At 41.9% G+C, this 20,527-nt stretch overlaps 1 protein-coding gene across 1 annotated transcript in view; it reads right to left on the reverse strand.

Annotated features, from left to right (window-relative positions):
• Positions 1 to 20,527, reverse strand: part of KIF13A (kinesin family member 13A) — a 203,509-nt gene that overhangs the window by 99,148 nt on the left and 83,834 nt on the right. Inside the window, exon 4 of the mRNA XM_044917454.1 lies at positions 2,278 to 2,338. Within this exon, the coding sequence (XP_044773389.1) occupies positions 2,278 to 2,338 (61 nt within the window). The remainder of the gene's footprint in view (positions 1 to 2,277; positions 2,339 to 20,527) is intronic.

Below are 20,527 nucleotides of genomic sequence, written 5' to 3' on the forward strand. Positions count from 1 at the left end.
TGGTCTCTGTGGACAATAAGGGAGAATGTGATTCTAGAAGACACGACAAAGAAAAACAACCTCCCTGAAGCATTATTTTAACCACATCACTGCAGTAGCCCCTGTTCTGCACCGTATCAGTCAACCAATAATCAGTTTACACTAAGCTCAGTTTAGACTTCAGAATTCTGTTCAGCCCTTCCGGATTTTGCCCTTCCTTGGGTTTTCTACAGCACTCAAAATCTATAAAACAGACAGTTTAACTCAATATTATCTCAAAATGTTTACTGTTGTTCGTTATGCACACTTTTGCTTTCCACCCAACTTTTTGATTTCTCAAGGGCTTTCCGAGGCTGCACACACACCGTAGGGGTTTTGTGGATCCTTAAGGAACCATTCTGAGACCTGCTGGCTCCCTGGGTTATAGAAGAGGAACAGCCCTGGGCCAGGTGGGAGTCACGGAGCAGAGGGTGAGGAAGGTAGATGGAGGATATATAATAAAGGACCCTACATGTAGTCCAAGGAGAATAGATTTTCTCTCTAAGTGGTGAGGAGTCCTTGAGTAGAGTTCTACTTCAGGAACATCTCTCTGGCTGTATCTTGAATAACATCAGCTGAACAAAGAGTGAGCTCTGCATAGCCACAGCATTTGTTTCTGTTACAGTAGGAAATCGTTTACTTTTGTAGTTTATTTAAATTCAAAAGCACACACCTAACACCAAAATACACACTGGGCTAACACTCAAAGCAGACTGTTCTAGACTCTGTAGAATTTATTGTCTAAAGTGCTAATGGGCCAATAAAAAGACAAATTGACTACAACCAACATTAAGAAGTACTTATTCACTTCAATGAAATATATTTGCTAAAGGTGTAGGAATGATGTTTGGAAAGAAAGGCTCATTTACTCACTGTGAGCAACAGAAGAATTTCCCTAGATTCAGATTAACTTTTGAAAAAATTGTATATCGAATAATTTCTCAACAAGTTTGCTTTATGTGGCAAGGAAAGCGTTGTCAGGAAACAAAATTCCCTACAAACAAGTGATCTCCTTTTGCTTTCTAGTCTTGTAAGACCTGCATCCTCTCCATCCATCCCTCACTATTCTTTTTAAAAAGCAAATGAGAAAGTCATTCAGCTGATGTTCTTCTTAGTAGAAATGAGGAGAACACATTCATTAAGACTAAATACCTAGGGCGCCTGGGTGGCTCAGATGGTTAAGCGTCTGCCTTCGGCTCAGGTCATGATAGCAGGGTCCTGGGATCAAGCCCCGCATTGGGCTCCTTGCTCAGTGGGGAGCCTGCTTATCCCTCTGACTCTCTCTCTCTCTGTCGCTTATGAATAAATAAATAAAATCTTTAAAAAAAAAAAAAAAGACTAAATATCTAATGGGGTGCCGGGGTGGCTCAGTCGTTGAACGTCTGCCTTCTGCTCAGGTCATGGTCCCAGGGTCCTGGGATCGAGCCCCGCATCAGGCTCCCTGCTCAGCGGGAGGCCTGCTTCCCTCTCTCCCTCTCCCCCTGTTTGTGTTCCCTCTCTCGCTGTGTCTCTCTCTGTCAAATAAATAAATAAAATCTTAAAAAAAAAAAAAGACTAAATACCTAAGGAAATGGGGACACAATCAAAAGAGCGGTAATCAAACTTCCTTCACGAACAGAAATGCTTCCCTCCTGAGCTAAAGCAATTGTGATAAACTCCTTGGAAGAACCAAGACTCACCAAATAATAAATCAGTAGTCATCTGTGTTCAATGGAATAGGGATGCAATGCCTCAAGGAAGAACACTAGCAAAACGTGGGGCTGGGAGGTCATGTTTCCCTGTGAATGTGTAGTTTGTACCACCAGTGACTACTAGAACATTCAGGGCGTGAGTGGGTCGTGGAAACCAACAGCATCTGTGCTTTGCTTGTATCAATGGACAGTGAATTTCCAAAACAGTGACAAGGAATGACATGGCACATTAAACCTCTTCTTCATGTGGTAATCCCAACAGCTACCATTTCTAGCTGGAGATGGTACCCCAGTATTTCTAACTGTTGGAACACCTCTGAAGATACTAATACCCCCTTTACAGGGAAAGAGCCTGGCGCTTAAAAATAAAAAAACCCGTCCATGACTTCTTAGCAAATTAGTGGCACAGACAGATCCTGAAATCAAATCTTGTTGACTTCAAAGCCACGTGCTAGAATTGGAAAGAATGAATGTGAATTTTATGGGGAAAAACAGAACTGCCGAATAAAGAAAACAGACGAAGAGGACTGAGGCCCAAAAATCAAGTGAAGAGAGAGAGCCAACTTACCAGCATATTTTGTAGTATTAGATTCATCCATGGACCAAAAGCAATAATCAAAGGCAAATACCTGAATGAAAAACAAATTATTAAAGATTAATTAACTTCTATGAGTAAATCAGACTACAAAAAAAAAAAGATTTGCTGATAAACATGAGGGTTCTTGCTACTGTCTGATTAGAAAAAAACACTATACATTTAATGCTTTATTAATCCTAAAGCTTCTTTTGGACTAAACTGTTGGTTATCTTACTGTATTAGCGTGAGTTGCATACGAAAATTGCTATTTATCCAGAATGGGAACAACGAGACATCTTAACCAAAAAAATATTTTTAAGGATACATTTAGTAAGGAAAAAAAAAAAACAACCCCAAAACAATGACTTCTCACCCAAGTCCACAGTTCCCGCATCTGCTGAAGCCCTTGGCTGGATTCCCAGGCTTTGCTAGTAACATGAAAGTGATCAACCTGCATTTTAATCACCTCCTTCTAGCTTTCTGTGATGGTACCATTTATAGCCAAAGTTCCAAACTCCCCACATTCCCACCTTGGACTCCATTCTCTCTTTGTTTCAGCATACCATCTTGGGCCAAGTCTTGTTACCAAACCAATAACTCACTCTTGGGTTTGTTCGTTTTCTGTAGAGTTACGCAATGACCACTGTGTATTGGGAAATGCTGATGCGTCCTGCATTGGGACTCTCATCCAATTTCTGCTTCCATGCATATGACCACCACTCATGTTCCAGCCATCATTTGCAGATGTGCAGGGCAATGCTTCCCCAAAGTGTGCTCCAAGAAACAGTCGTTTCAGGAGATATTCCATGAAAAACGATTAAACTGTGTTGCCAATGGTGTACATTTTAGCCTGTTTCCTCAAGGCAATTCTCAATATTAAAAGTTCTGAAAATTTATCCAGCAAAGAAACTCATTTAAATGCTTAATTTTTTATTTCTCCAGTTCATTTTAGTGAAGAGACCCTTTCCTGAGTAACACCTATTAACATGCCTTGAAACTACTGTTTCTCGGTGTACCCCCTTGGCAAACTCTGGCTCAGAGGACTCAGCAGCCACTTTCCTGGGCTCCCTGTTATAGCCTTTTCCCCTGGCAGTCCAAACAGCAAATTACAGACCTCCCACAGACAGGAACCCTCTAGTGCTTAATCATTTCCTAGGGACTACAAGCACTGAGCAAACAGAACCCAAACTCTTTGACCTGGCATTTGATACTGGCCACAATGAGGCATTTCCAGCCCCTGTCCCCCAACTTCCTTATGCTTCCACTGAACTTGTCTGTACCTTGGAAATGGGAGGAACGATTCCACCCCGTCCTTGTCCTCCTCTTCATTTACACCCTTCAAAATGCTTCCTATTTCTTAAGGCCCGCTTCGACGCAATTTTCCACCAGGAAACACTTCTCAGTTAAATCCAAAGGAATTATCTCTCTTCCCTGAAATCTTACAATGCTATTTAATCCTTTTTCTTGCCACTCTTATACCCGTGACCTGTTTTCCATTTATCAGGGTAGGTGATCCATGCATATGTTTACCTCCACTGGTAGACGAAGTTCCTTGAAGGCAGGAACCATACCCAATTCATACTTGTATCTTAGTGTTCACAGTAGTTATTTATAGTTACTTATTGAATGATTAATGGTACTGAGACCTTGCAAGAAAGCAGGTACTTTCTAAATCCTAAAAAGACTAAGTTATGTTCTGAAGAGTTTCAGCCCTGCATGCACACTGTTAACAACCGACGCAGGTACATACAAGGTACACAGCTTGCATCATCAATCTCAAATCCAAACTCAAATTTTGCTACTTATACACACTTATTCACTCTGGTCTTATAGTAACCAAGGTTACAACAAACAGTAGTTTCAGCCAACAGAGTGTGGGATATTTACTCCATTTCAGGGCTTTTCCCGTGACTCGAGAGGCCACACAGGCGAAATCCAGTTAATCTTCCTGCCTCTAGGCAGCACTGAACTTCTCCTGAGACATGATGATCTGACTTGTTTTCAAACGTTTCCAGGTAAGGAGATTCCACAACCTAGCTTTAATGGCATCTTATAACACTTAAGTTCCATTCTCAGGACATTTTTCCCTTCCTTTTGACCTAAGTCAACTCTCCTTACTTTAAATGGCCAAGAGAGGCTATTTTCCATTTTTCTATTATCTTCATTGTTTTCCTCTAGAGTCTCAGTGAATTCCTCTTAGTAGTTGCTATATACAGTGAAATATCATTTATTCCCCCTATGTTGATGTTTCATACCTAAAACTTTCTTTTAACCACTTGCTACTTTGTATACAGAGCAAGAAAGCGAGGGAAGTACAGTCACAGTTATGCTACTTGAAATAAAATGGAATCCTCCCCCAATTTTGGGGGTCTACCTCTCAGTAACAGTCATTCCCTATTCTGTGCCAACGTCCATTTCTAGCAGCTAATAAAGTCAGTTTTGCTCATAAAAAGGGAGAAAACAAAATTTTTCATTTTAAGCATCTGCCTCCTAAAATTCAGACAAATGTTAAAATCCCACAGAGCAGTTTTAAAAACAAACAAACAAACAAACAAAAACAAAACAAAAATTCCGCAGAGGAGGAAAGGCCCATGATAGGACTGGTGAAGGACTACTTTTTGCTTGCCAAATACTGAACTCTCCTTGACCTGAATTATGTCTCGAATTTCACAACCTTTGATCACAGGCATTTTAGAATGGCCATTTCTCAAACCATGGAGTACAGGTATGTAGTACATATTTGCGATTCAGAAAGCTAAAGCCCAGACATCTGAGGGATTTCCCTAAAACTCAAGGCAAGTGAACAGAAAAACTGTTATATTTTTTTCCTTTAATGCAGGCTACAAGTGATCCTCCCTTCCATGAAATTCTACTGACTTCGGAGCTCCTGTGGAGTTCACATGTGGTTCTATTGGATGCCTCAGTTCCTGTGCATGGGTCTTCCCTCCACTTGCAACGTGAGCTCCTTGCAGACAGGGACTATGTTTCATGAACCTCATCGTGCCTGGGTCAGGATCTCATACAGAGCAACCACTGTAAGTAGCATTTTCTCAATAAACAAACATCATACCAGGAGAAGGAGCTGGAACACAGACACGAGCACAGAACAGATGTGAGAACTGGTATGAAGAAGCAGAAGTTCGGGGCCCCTGGGTGGCTCAGTCGGTTAAGCGTCTGCCTTTGGCTCAGGTCATGATCCCGGAGTTCCGGGATCTAGCCCCACATCGGGCTCCCTGCTCAGCAGGAAGCCTGCTTCTCCCTCTGCCCCTCACCCTGCTTGTGCTCTCTCTCTCTCTGTCTCTCTCTCAAATAAATAAATAAAATTATTAAAAAAAAAAAAAAGAAGTTCAACTGCAAGATATATTTTTAGACGTTTCATTATTTTCATATGCACGTTTCTTTTCTTTTTTTTAGTGCACAAGTGGAGGGGGAGGGGCAGAGGGAGAGGGAGAGAGAAAATCTCCAGGAGACTGCCCACCGAGTGCAGAGCCCAACGTTGATCCACGACCCCGAGATCATGACCTGAGTTGAAATCGAGAGTTGGAAGCTTAACCAAGTGAGCCACCCAGGCAGCCCTCATATGCATGTTTTTGAGCGAACTTGGTTCCTTCAATGGTCAAGTACAAATCTGGTCATGAGATGAGCACTAGGGTCCACTTCGGCACCGTTATTCCATGGCTCATGTATAATTTGTAGCTTGCATAGAGATTAGAACACTTATTTGCTGTTAGAACAATTAGTTCTTATGATTGTTATTAAAACAGTTTCAAGGGTATTCAAAATAATTTGTCTTATGGAGTCCAATCATTTCTCTTGCAATCTTGTTAGTCCTATACACTATTCACAAACTATTATCCTTCTTTTCATGGCCAAATTTAATTATAATTTAATCACAAAAGGTTTATAACAAAAGGGGACATGATTTTCTCTGGTCTTAGAGAAGTTTTGCTCTTCCAGTAGAAAACCCACTGACATGTCAAAAGAGATAATAAAACCATTTTCTTGAGAGCTATTCCTTAGAAAATGACCACCTCAAATTAAAAAAAAAAAATTCACCTTTTTCAAAGCCATCACATTATATTAAAGAAATATGTTATTTAAGACTTCAAGGTCATTTCATTAAAATTCCTAAATGCATATTTCATCTATTCATTACGAAGTTACTAGCATCCCAACTGGAGCATGGGAATGGGGGACTTCTTAAATGCATACAACTGACTAAAAAAATTAATTTCCTATTTTGTCAATGCCAATCCACATTGTGAGCATTTTTTGTAAAGGCACCCATACCTTCCAAGAGCCTTCAATTAGATAGAGTCAAAAGGACAGATAATCTCCCTTTGTTTTTAAAATCTGAAAGCCATTATCTTCATTGTTTTCAAGAAAATTTTACTCTACCTTCTCAAACTCCTACTCCTTCCTCTTAGTTTGCAACTTGTAAAACTCCTACCAGCATTTAATTCCCTGCAGCTTGCTGTTCACGTCTGTTCCACCTTCATCGCTCTCTTAAAAATGTTAGCTTTGCATCTTTGTGAACAACTGAACATCTAGTAAAGTTACAACAAGCTGTTCTTAATAAGGTAAATGTGTTGACACATATTCTGAGGCAAAGGAGCCCCAAGACTTAGGAGCAGGATGCAACATAGTCAAACTCTGGTCGTATCTAAATGTCCTCACCACAGTCAAACTCTGGTCCTATCTAAATGTCCTATGTCTGATGGCATTTCAACAAAATACAATTTTAAACAATTTTTAAAATGCAAGAAAGATTTAAAAAATTTTTTTTAAATTTTTAAAAATGTAAGAAAGAATTTTCTTTGTTTCCTTGAAGAACCAGAAGGCATCGGCGTTCTAAGAAACGTGATCTGTAATCATTTTCTGACCCATAAAAGCCAAACATGCAGGAACTTGCAATTCCAACTACCTTCCATTCATCCTTCCTAGTTGTGTGCATTCACCAGTAAGTTCTCCAGTTGTACAATGATTAATCCACAAAGCAATCAACAAATAACTATTTGCCACCCCTGTCAATTTTAGGTACTATAGGGAACTCAAATATGTATTAGGCATGTTGTTTGTACTCCAGTTGTTTATAGTCTAGCTAAAAATAACAATATAAACAATTATTTTAATATGTCTCATACCCCCTTTTCCAGGCAGAAAGTGATTAACCCCAAATTATACCAAGATAATTTAATTTTATGTAAAGAAATATTTCTAGGTGTGCCTGGGTGGCTCAGTCGTTAAGCGTCTGCCTTCGGCTCAGGTCATGATCTCAGGGTCCTGGGATCGAGCCCCGCATCAGGCTCCCTGCTCAGCGGAGAGCCTGCTTCTCCCTCTGCCCCTCCCTACCACTCATGGTCTCTCTCTCTCTCTCTCTCAAATAAATAAAATATCTCAAAAAAGAGAAATATTTCTACACATATTCATCAGATTTTTGGCAGTGAGTAAAAGCCCACTCCCTTTCAATTTCTCCAAATTAAAGGAGACATCTCAAATGTCACTTTTTTATTTTTATTTTTTTAAAGATTTTATTTATTTATTTGATAGTGAGAGAGGGAACACAAGCAGGGGGAGTGAGAGAGGGAGAAGCAGGCTTCTCGAGGAACAGGGAGCCCGATGTCACTTCTTTATGAAAACTCTTAAGGATACTTACTACTCTGAATTTCTTATTTGTCTAACCAGAGTTCGCGTATGTGTGGTGGGGGCGTGTGTGTGAGAGAGAAACAGAGATCCATTCCTTTTGTTCTGCTACATGATTAATTCTCAGAGGCCAAGATTTTGGTTTTCCTAATGTTTTATTGTCCATAATTCCACCAAACCAAAAAAAAAAAAAGAAACAAACTGAGAATTTACTTTGTAAAGCAACTTCTTGGCAAATTTCCTTTTAATTAAATGATCTTGTAAATCTGTTTTCACGTACGATGGCTGCTGAAAACAGTGCACACTGGTTGGTGTACCCTTCAGCTGTACGTATAAGACACCACAATGGTACCTTGCCAAAGTCTCTGTTTTCATTCAACTGTGGAAGTGACAAGACTAGTGTCACCCTAGAGACATGAGGTGTGTTTACTGGATTCCCACCCCTGTCCCGAGAAGACAGGGGCATGCTCCCCTATTCATCTATCATGTCCAGAGTCAGCCAGATCTTCAGCTCTCAGCGTTCTCACCAATGACCAAGAAATCCTCTGGGCGTATTAAGGACAGTGGGAAGTCTGGGGGGCAAAGGGAAGAAAAGAGAATGCAGACCTATGAAGGAATCCCTCCTTCCTGTAACTGTCTCCCTCTCCTCACCACCCTGCCCAGGGGGCTACAGCTCATTCTTCAAGTCCTGCCCAAAGGTCGCCTCCTCCAATGTTTCCTCAACTTCCCTCCTACGTGCTGTCTTAGTCAAAAGCGTTAGCTCTCTAACACACCCTCTACTGAAATAACTACCCATTTTACATTCAGTTGGGATTGTGGGAATTCAAACAAAATACCTGCCAATACGATGCTTGGTGTATAACAGTAACTCAGTGTCGGCAGCTACCATGATCGGCATTAACAACATCTACTAGTGGACTCCTCTCCCCAGACAGCAGTAGAATTACTACTTGTGGAGTGTATATTATGTACCAGGTACCATTCTCAGTGTTTCAGAGTCTCATCCAGCTGGGACCTCCCCCAAGCCAGGGACTGTGCTGATTCATTTCTTTCCTTCCTACAGGTACAGATGCAGTAGATAGCTTGATTTGCTTAATCAAGTAAAGAGAGAAAAGTAAAAAGGCAGCTAAAGTGCACATGGCCATGAGTGGAAGAGATCCTATAGTTCCTGAGCTCTGTAGCAAAAGTATCAATGCAAAGCACACCACCCCTACCTCCCAAATCCAGAATGGGAAGGGCTTCTCACCCTGCATTGACGTGCTTTGCTTTGCATGAAGGAGTGTGTTCCTCTCCTCTCTTTCTATACGGCCACCCTCCTCTCTTTGCACAATTCATCCACTGTTCACATCTGCAGACCCAGCTGCTATCGACAGCCTGTCCTGGCAACTATCTACTTTGAAACTAAGCCCGAGATCTCTTCGCAAACCCCCATTTCTCCAGTTTTATAAATACTGCCTTGCGAATGTTCAATTCTGTCAAGTTGGAAGACCACAATTAATATGAAAGACAAGGGTGAAATCTGTTCACATTTCACCACACTGAATTGAACTGAATCCGAACAAGAGAAAAAAAAATTACTGTATTTCATGGCGTGTTGAAATTTTCCTTTTAGTGCCAAGCTTCAACACTTTTCCCTTTCATCTTTCTCCTAAGTCAGAGATGTGAAGAGTCATTAAAAAAAAAAGAAGGGTTGGCTGTCGTTCACCTTGAAGAAGCTGGGCTGAAACGGAAAGGAGAGCGGGTCACTGAAGTATGTCTGATCCCCTGAACCTTCGCCGACCGCTGCGATTTGCACGAGCAGCTTTGCCAGCACTGTACCTGAGCATATCTGCTCCTGCTCACCATCACGGTCGCCCTGACTCCGGGTGCGTTCTACTGAAAGACGCCCCTTTCCCACTGAACCGCTGTCTTTCTGCAGTGTGATGAATCCTCTTCTTCACTTATGCCTGGAGGAGCACGGCAAACAACGTCTTGAGTTACACAGTACGGCCCGACTGTGAAGAGGTCCAGCATCCTGAAGGCTCAGCGCAAGACAACAGCATCTGCCGCACACCGACAGGCCAACGAGCCAATGAGGCAGTGCTCCCGATCTCAGGGGATTCGCAATCTGCTGTAGGCAAGTGCCACTCTGCACGGCAGCTGGAATTTCTAAGGGTGCCTGGGGAGGTGGCTCTTCAAAGACCTGGTTTGTCTTTGTCATAAGCATCTACGGAGCTAAGAGCCTCCCACTTGTCAAGCCCTCACACTCGAATAGAGGGAAGTCACCAAGAAAAGGGAACAGTGTGGTATGTAGAAGGCAGTGTAGACCTACAAGGACGAACACACTGTGGGGCGGGGGTGGAGGAAGTGGGGCAAGGCTCAGGTTTCTAGAGAAGGCAAAGCTGGGGCTGAACTTCGACAGATCATTAAAAAGACAAGTAGGAAAGGCATTCCAGGTAAAGGGGAAGCCGGCAAGCAATGGAGAAAAGGTGAGCATGACTGGAGTAGTTTGCAAGAGCAGTGGGCAGGGGAGCAAAAGTGAAGAACGGGGCGAGCCAGCCGCGGGAGACTGTGCACCTTACAGAGAAGCCTGGGCTTTAGCGTGCTGGCACATGACGGGGCCACATTCTCACTCTGGAAGGATCACTGTGGCAGCAATGTGGATGCTGGACTGAATGGGTAGAAAACCAGGGACCAAGAGGCCAATTAGCAAATCATTATGATGAAGGTAAAAGGTTTTAATTCTTAGCCTCAACGGAGATGGAAAGAAGCTGTAGTGAAAGTCACCTTTGGGGGGGGGGGGGGGCAGAACACCATACCTTATTTATTTGAGAAATAGCACCTTTTCTTTGGAGAACTGTACAACTACCACTCCAGCCACTTGGTTCCCAGGAGGTACTGCCATGTTCTTATGGGGCATATATAATCATATATTCAATATATGCTTGCTCGGGGGAGAAGGCAGGAAGAAGCACACAGGGGCTCAAAGTGGACCACTCAGTTCCCTAACCTCTTGGCCATTGTTAACTGGTCCTAAAGCGAGTGTCTGACTTGGGATTTTTGGATTTGGGACAAAGGAAGCCAAACCAGTCTCTCTGACATGACTGGAGTTGTAAAATCTGGGACATGTTGAGGCCATGTTTCTAACCACATGAACCAGAGAGCAGACACAGCTGGACAGCAGTGAGAGGGAGAAATGAAGGGGCCCATATGGGAATGGAGACAGGAGATGGGGAGATAGGGAGAAGCGACTGCATGTGAACCCCAGCCACTTCCTGTCCTTGAGTCCAGACATCTCAGACTCATTCTAATCTTACGATCCATCTAGTTTGAGTTCCGGTCACTTTCAGCTGATAGACTCCCAACTACTAGCAGAAGAAAAAAACATGAGAGATGGTAAAGGAAGAAGTAACTAGGCTGGGTCACCCTTGAATATAGGACTAAAGGAAGGGTGTGAATATTAAAGGCCTGTGGGAAGAGGTACCAAGAGCGAAAACCATCCAGAGTTTCAATAAATTTGAAAGTAGGAGCGAGTTTTCCCAATCCCAGACCAATATCATAACAGAGCACAGAGCTTCCCATTTTACACCGTAAACGTACAAACCAGTGGTGCATAAGCAATGCAGTACTAATTGAATTCCAACTCATTGCAATACTCCATTCTCGTCTGTTTAATCCCTTTAGCATTCAGTTCTAAAATCTGCTTCACGAGAGGCTGAGGGACGGAGGGGGAGGGTCACAGATGTACAATCTGGGCTACTCTCTTTCTGGTTCTTTCATGCTCTGATTGCTCCACCTCAAATAAACTAGCCACCCGGATAACTTCGCCAACAACACATTCACAGGGTGATTCAGGTGTTTTTAACACAAGAGTATTTCTTCATCCACAAAAACAGCCCAAAAGATAAACTAAATAAATGCACGATCCTATCTGCAGTCTCTAATAAATGATGGTTGTTGCTCATTAAAAAGGAAAAGAAGTAATAAAACCCAGATTGAATTTGAGTCACCCAGACATCGCCTACCATGAGCAATCTCTGGGTCTGGTTTAGAACTGCCAGTAGCTCATCCCCTTTGTCTGTCACCCCTGCTCTGTCCAGCACACAGAGGAGGCGGCAGGGTGGACTCCAAGGCCCCAGGTCACCAGAGATGGAGGACCCAAGGTACTCCAGGGATTGTAAACATTTATTGTGCAGTCAGATCAAACTGGGAAGCTTGGCAGAGTTCACTCTGTCGGGGATGACCCAGGCCCAGAGGTGGGAGAGATTCTTGAGAGTCTGCCTGGTCCAGTAGGTTTTGACTGTTTTGGATTTGGAGATGGATCAGTGCCAAGAAGCAAGGGAGATGGATCTCTTTTTATCCTGGCACCTGTAGTCTGTGCATCTGGTACCTGGTCAGCTGTATCCCTGGGCATCTGGAGAAGCACACAACTACAGTGGGCACATCTGGCTCTGAACAACGCCAGGGAGAAGGAGAGAGGGGAGAGGCAGAGCCTATAGAAATTTCAATACAGGGGCTCCTGGGTGGCTCAGTCGTTAAGCGTCTGCCTTCAGCTCAGGTCATGATCTCAGGGTCCTGGGATCGAGCCCTACACCACGTTCCCTGCTCAGCGGGGAGTCTGCTTCTCCCTCTCCCCCTCCCCCTGCTTGTGCTCTCTCTCAAATAAATGAATAAAATCTTAAAAAAAAAAAAAAGAAAGAAAGAAATTTCAATACAGAAACATATAGCACCGTGTTTCTGAGGATTTTTTGTTTCTTGGGATTTTTTTTTTTACAAATGTGACCTGGAATGACACAGTGTAGTGGACTGTCCTACTCTTCCAGATTAGTCACTGTCCTCCCAGTAAGAAGATTCCACAGCCCTGCTTATTGCCATGTGACTGCAGTGCTTCTGGTCGGAGGAACAGGATTCCTGACCTCCGGCCAGCAGGCTCGGCCACACGACTCGCTTCGGCCAATGAACCGTGGATGAAGAGATGCTGCGGTCCCGAGCCAGAGAAGAGACCACCGCAGGGTTCTCTTCCTCTCTCCTCCGCCACAGGAAGAGCACATCCCAGCCAGGGGCTGCTCCTTCGGCCTGGGGGCCAGGCTGGAGTCACGTGGTGCAGAGCCACCGCAGACTTCAGCTGACACCGAGCACCTGAGAACTAAACCTTGGTTGTTTCAAGGCACTGAACTTTCAAGGCTGTTACTGCTGCCTCACGTAGCATAAGGGGACCCACACGCAAAGAGGTTATTATGAAGTGAACCAAGACTCCTACAGATGACTCCAGCCTGGCCACGTGACTCCATTAAAACTGCTTCCAGGTTTGGTGAATGTATCCGTGTGCCAGAAGGGTGACACACCCCAACTCCAGAGGAACAGAAGTTCCTGTGCTTGGGACCCTTCCAGACCTAGCCCTACATACCTCTTTGTCTGGGTGCTCAACTGTACCCTTTATAATAAACCAGTAAACCTAAGTAAATGTGTCCCTGAGTCTTATAATAAGGCATTCTAGCAAATTACTGAAGCTGAGGAGGGCGTCCTGGGAAGCCCTGATTTGTAGCAAAGTCAGAGGGAAGTACGGGTAATCTGGGGACACACTACTTGTGATTATTGTGCCTGAAGTGAGGGCAGTCTTCTGGGACTGAGCCCTTAACCTGTGCCACCTGGGCTAGCTCTGGACGGCGAGTGTCAAAGCTGAATTGCCTTATAGGATATCCACTTGTTGTCCAAAGAGAATTAGAGAATCATTTATTGTGGAAATGCCACACGTTCAGATCAGTGTTGTGACTAGAGAAACAATTTCCTTTAACATCAATTACTTTGTTTCTGTTCCTCAAATACATCTTGATTACTATCCCATATCTTTGCCTTTTGAAATCATACCCGTACGTGAAGATCCTCCTCGAGCCCCACTTGTAGTTATGAAGCCTTTCTTCCTCGGAACTCATAAAATATTGAACCAGTGAATGATGTTTATCATAATCTATTTCTATTACCTACAGGGCTGAAGGTTTATTTATTTGTTTTTAAAGATTGTATTTATTTCTCAGAATGAGAGAGAGAGAGAGAGCACAAGCAGGGGGAGTGGCAGGCAGAGGGAGAAGCAGGCTCCTCACTGAGCAGGGAGCCCAACACAGGACTCGATCCCAGGACCCTGGGATCATGACCTGAACCGAAGCAGATGCTTAACCAACTAAGCCACCCAGGCATCCTGGGGCTGAAGGTTTAATCCTCCTTTCTACATTTGGATTTGTAGAGGGCAGGGACCACGGGTTTAATCACCTCGTGAACCCTACAACCTCCTCATACAAGACTTTTCACCAATGTTCTCAATTAATAGTTGTCTACTAAATGACATTTGAATGCATAAGAAAAAAAACTACTCCTAGGAAAAACACACAGCAGGAAGGTGATGCTAACACGGAGTTTGTGCAGTACACCACTCCGAGACACAGATATAAAGGCAGAAATGTAAGCGATGGCTGCTGCTGCATTTACCTGATGGCAGCTAGCACAAGGCTCAGGACGGATGCTGAAAAGATGTTCCATCCTCAGCCATGCGTTTGGCTGCAAACAGTGCCGTCCAACAGAAATATAATGTGAGCCACGTATGTAATTTAAAACTGTTTTCAGACACACATTAAAAAAAATAGAGATAAAATCAAATTTTAGTATTTTTTATTTAACCTGATCTATCCAAAATATTCACCTTATGTACTTTTTCTCGTACTAAGTCTTTGACGTCTGATGTGCCTTCTGCATGTGTGACGCATCTCAGTCCTGAGCAGCCACATGGCGCATGCTCGAAAGCCACATGGCTACACGGCGGCTGTCTGGACAGCGTAGGTCTAGAACTCCTCTCAGCTGAGGCCAACCCTTGGTTTTCAGAAAGTCACCAAGTGAAGTGGGAGAGGCAACAGAAAATGACAGTAGTCATAAACTGTGAAAAGTGAATGAGATGGCATAAGCTGTGCATCGTAAAACTGTCCCCTCCTTTCTTCTGAGCAATTTCTACAAAGTCAGATTTTTGGTACACGGGTATGACTCTTCAAAGGATACTACTACACCTGCACTGTAATGTCATTTTCTTCCGCTCACGATTTGCCAACAAAATTATGGAAATATAGGAGGGATCGAACACCTTGAAGTTCAGTAGTTCCTAACCACACTTATAAATAAAATAAAAAAACGTTTGAAGTGAGTTTAATTAACAACATCAAATTGTTCAAATAAATCATACATTTCTGAGGTATTAAACATAATGATGAAGAGTTAAAGAAAAAAAAGGAAACTGAGTAAAAAAGGAAGTGATCTTGCAGACATTTACATCTTCCCCAAACTCTTCGTTCTTACTGCTTCCTCCTATCTTTGCTCCATAAAACTCAACAAACAGAAAACCTGATTTACACCCACGTGGTGTAACAGAAAGCACAGGCGATCAGAAGGCCTAGGATTGGAGCCAAGCTCTGTCACTGGATGGTTCTGGCCAAATTCACTCCTTCCCATCAATCTCCTCTTTGAATAAGAGGGTCTGAATGGTCTGAGGTCAGAAACTTACTCCAGCCCTGCAGTGCTCACTTGGCACACTGAAGGTGTTCAATAAACACTGAGAGAGAGGAGAAAACAGGAAAAGGAGGAAGAATTCACTTGTTTTTCTGTGTGTTTCAACGTAGCTCCTCAGGAAAGACACTTGTGCCAGACATGACAACACATGAGAAGTGAAGGTTCCCAGAACGTGCCAGACATTCTGAGGGCCAAAAGGGAGAACTGGAACCGGCTCCTTTCTGAAGGCAAAGCTACTGGGACTGAGGACATTTCCCTGTTCTTCAGCAACAGACCATGCATACTGGCATAATTAGATAGTGATTCTCCACACACACGTGTCTTCTCCCTCTGTACCACCTCCTGCCAAAATCCAAAGTTTATGAGAAGGTGGCTGAACGAACAAGCAATTAATACATCTAAGACAAAAATCTGGACACAAAACTAGTCACACTGATAAGGAAAAACACACCTACCTCCACACTGAAAATTAGGAGGCAAAGCCTCTTTGTTTTTCATTTTGTTTTGTTTTAACAAGGAGGCATAAAGCAGGTGACTCCATGTTTGTCTAAAAGCTTTCTTTTTAAGGGAAACAGGACACACTCCTATAAACATTGCTTAAGAGCTACTGGCAAGAGGATTAAAGGTATGTGCTTGGACTATGCTAAAATTAATGTCTCTCTGTTCAGGAGTACACACTTACAAAATTTAACACTTGCCAAAGAGAAAAGTCCAAACACATAATAGCATAAGGCAATTTATACAAATACAAATTTCCCTTTCCATCCTAACATGCGACATACACACGCTATTAAAAAAAAAAAAAAATTCCATCTAACTTTTAAAAGTCAACCAGAGAAATAGCTTCATCTTTTCCTGGCCTTAACACTAGAAAAAATAACTTTTAGAACAAAAGAAACCTAATTTGGAAAGAACCAGTGTCTAAGTATCCTCCTGGATGCCACCACCACCAGCCGGGCCACAGTGAGTGTCTGGTTTCCCTTTATTTTTATTGGTTCTTCCTCCTCTCCCCATTCTCCAGAGCAGGATGAGTCCCAAGGCCCAGTTTCTATTCTCTCATGTCCTCTGTTCCTCTTAATCCTCTCTTCCTTGACAACATAAAAGATACCTCTTCCTTCCACCTCCCCTCTCCTCCTTACCAGATTTTCCCCAACCTTCCTAGGGCAGAGACTGCAAACTTTGCATAATCGCTAGGCGTCGGTTCTCAGATGCTTTGCCAATCTCTCCCAATTCAACCCACTCTAAAACCCAACCCATCAACTTCTCCCTGCACCAAACCAGCTCTTTCTTCTTGAGTTCCTGCTGGATTGTCAGTCACTCTGTTTCAAACTCCAAAGTCCACTCTGACTCTCTTTGTTATATTGTCTCTTATATGCTCTCAGGATCCAAGTACTGGATACTCTATTTCTGCAACATTTTGATAATGTGACCCTTCCTCTTCTCCAGTCCCCTGGCACTGCATCAGCCCCGGCCCTTATTACCTCTTTTCTGGCAGATTTTATGGAATGCATCTCCAGCTGCCTACCTCCTCCAACCAAAACCAATTTATTTTATATTCTGCTTTCACATTAACCTACTGAAACAGAGCCTCAACTAGCCCACTGCTTTGGTCAAAATAGGCGGTAGAGAGACACTGAAGGTATCAAGGGCCAACCCTGGCATCAAGGCCTTCCAGAGCTGGATTTGCATTCAACCTCTTTCTAGATGAGCCACCCAAGACTCCCCTTCATGTCCAACTTTGTGCCTTATCATTCCATGAACACAGTTGACACTCTTCTCTTGGCAGATCCATCTACAATCAAATGACCAAATATATGTGAGGCTTTAATAAAAAGGTTTTGTGTGCTTTTCATTAAGTATATCCCTAAGTACTGAAGGTCTCTGAAGCTACTGTAAATTATTGGGCTTCTGCTAAATTTTATTTTCTAATTGTTTATCACGAGTATAGAAAAATACAATTTGTATTTTGACCTTTTTCCTGCCACCTTGCCATTTGTAAGTTCTAGGAACTTGTTTGGAGATTTCTTAATGTTTCGAAGTATGTGACTATATTGCCTATAAATAAAGACGCTTTTGTTTCCTCCTTTCCAATCTGAATATCTTTAATTTCTTTTTCTTGCCTTATTGCACTGGCCAGGACATGCAGTCAATGCTAAATGGAAGTGGCTAAAACAGTATCTTTGCCTTATTCCCTATCTTAGGTGTAAAGTGGTCAGTCCTTCACCACCAAGTATGATGACAGCTATAGATTTTGAATGGATGCCATTTACCACATTAAGTTTCTGCATCTCTAGCTTGCTTCAAGTCTGTATCATAAATAAGTATTAAATTTTGTCAAATGTTCTTTTTCTGCATCTACTGAGATGAACACATGGTTTTCCTTTTTTATTTTGTTGGTATGATAAATTTACATTTTTTTTTAATAATTATAATAGACTATTTTTAAAGCAGTTTTAGGTGTACAGAAAAACTGAGCAGATGGTGCAGAGGTCCCATATACCCCCTCTTTTTTGGGTACCCCCCCCATCAGTTTCATCTATTAATAACTTGATTAGTGTGTAATATTTGTTATAACTGATGAACCAATACTGATAAATAATTAACTACTAACCCCCACAATTTACATTAGGGTTCACTCTTTTGAGCTATACAGTTCTATGAGTTTTGATAAATGCATAATGTCATATATCCCCTATTACAGTATTATACAAAATGGTTTCAATGCCCTAACATCCCATGCTTCACCTGTTCCTCCCTTCTCTCCTCCCACTCCCCCGGCAACCGCTGATTTTTTTTTCTCTTTGAAGGCAACCAAATTTTCACTGAATTTAATTTAGATTTAAAGTGAATCTGGCATATTGTAAGTACTGAGTTAAAGATAGATACTATTAATAGTAACAACGGAAATGGGATTCTAAGAGTATAGTAGCAGGGATGAATATAAAGAATATGAGACCTTTCCTGCACAACAGCTGGGTAGGAATAGTGCTAACTTAACCAAATATTCAAAATGACACCCCCTCCCTTCTCCTAATCAGTACTCTTACCTTAGAATATTTCTTAGTAAAATGTGCAAGATCCTTATACGTAGTAGAAACAGTGCATATTCCAAGTAGGTGACTATCATTATTTACCATCATCACATAATTAGACAAAATTTCAACAACTGCCTAACTACACAAAAAAAATATTCCTTAAAACACAAATCAATGACAAGAGAATCCATGTTTCTAGTGCAGTTTGTAAGATTTCACGGGAACTCTGGGTTCAGGCCAGAAACAAGCATCTGGATAATGGACTAGCCAGATATTTGGATCTTTCTTGAGAAAGGAATCAGGGCAGACAGTGTTCTCTGGCTTAATCTCTAGCAAGGTGGCTCTGTCCATCAGTGAAGGGAAGTAAAAATTTAGCTGGACTCCAACCTTTTTTTGTGCTAAACTGGTGAGTGTCCTCCTGCTCCAGCAGATCTCTTTTTCTTTCTTTCCTTTCCTCACACTTCCAACAGTCATTCTGTAGCTTCCATGTGCTATGGGTACCGTCCCAGGTACATGATAATTTTTGTAATGTCTGTAGTTTTGCCTTTTCCAGAATGTCATATAGTTGGAATCATACAGTATGTAGCCTTTTCAGATTGGCTTCTGTCACTAAGCAATATGTGTTTAAAGTTCCTTCATGTTTTTTCCATGGTTTGATAATTCATACAGTGTTCCATTGTATGGATATACCACAGTTTGTTTATCCATTTACTTACTGAAGAACATCTTGGTTGCTTCCAGTTTTTGGCAATTATAAATGAAGCTGCTGAAAACATTCACATATAGATTTTGTACGGACAAAAATTTTCAACTCATTTGGGTAAAAACCTAGAAGCATTATTACATAGCTATATGATAAGAATATGTCTAGCATTGTAAGAAACTTCCAAGCTGCCTTCCAAAGTGGCCACTTTTCATTCTCACCAGCAATGAATGACAGTTCCTGGTGCTCCACATCCTCACCAGCTATGGTATTGTCAGATGTGTCCGGATTTTAGTTGTTCTAACAGGGATGCAGTGGCATCTCATTGTTGTTTTAATGTGAAATTAACCATTTTTCATGTGTGTGTGTTTGCCATGTGTATACCTTCTTTGGTGAGGTGTCTGTTCAGGTCTTCTGCCCATCTTTTAACTGGGTAGTTCATTTTCATACTGTTGAATTTTAAGATTTTTTTTTTAATATGTTGGATAAGAGTCCTTCATCAGATGTATTTTGCAAATATTTTCTCCCAGTCTGTGGCTTTCTTTTCATTCTCTTCACAGTGCCTTTGCAGAAGTTTGTACTTTTAATGAATTCTACTAATCAATTTTATTTTTACAGGTCACACTTTTGATGTTGCATCTAAAAGGCCATCAGCAACAACAAGATCTCTTAGATTTCTCCCACACTATCTTCTAGAAATTTTACAGCTTTGCATCTCATATTTAGGTCTATAATCCACATTGAGTTAATTCTTTTTTTTTTTATTTTATTTTATTTATTTATTTGAGAGAGAGAGAACACATGAGAGGGGATAGGGTCAGAGGACGAAGCAGACTCCCTGCCGAGCAGGGAGCCCGATGCGGGACTCGATCCCGGGACTCCAGGATCATGACCTGAGCCGAAGGCAGTCACTTAACCAACTGAGCTACCCAGCGCCCCATTGAGTTAATTCTTATGAAGGATATAAAGTCTATATCTAAATTCATTTCTGTGCATGCTAATGTCCAGTTGTCTCCACACAATTTGTCTCTTCTATATTTCATTTTGTTATCTCTGCTAACCTATCTTCTAGTCATTTAATTCTCTCTTCGGCTGGATCTAGTCTTCTGCTAAACCCTAACACTGAACTTAATTTTGGTTTTGAGATTGTCAGGGTAAGAATTTCTACTGGGTTATTTTCCAAATCTGTTGTCATTTTTTATAATTTCTGTCCTCCTCAACACTTTAAAGTTTTATCTTTTATCACTTTAAATATAATAAGCATAGTTATTTTAAAGTTCATGCTTAACAATTTGAACATCTGAAGCATCTATGGGTCTATTTCTACTTTTTA

This window comes from Neomonachus schauinslandi, chromosome 8 (genome assembly GCF_002201575.2).
Source record: "Neomonachus schauinslandi chromosome 8, ASM220157v2, whole genome shotgun sequence".
NCBI classification, from domain to species: domain Eukaryota; kingdom Metazoa; phylum Chordata; class Mammalia; order Carnivora; family Phocidae; genus Neomonachus; species Neomonachus schauinslandi.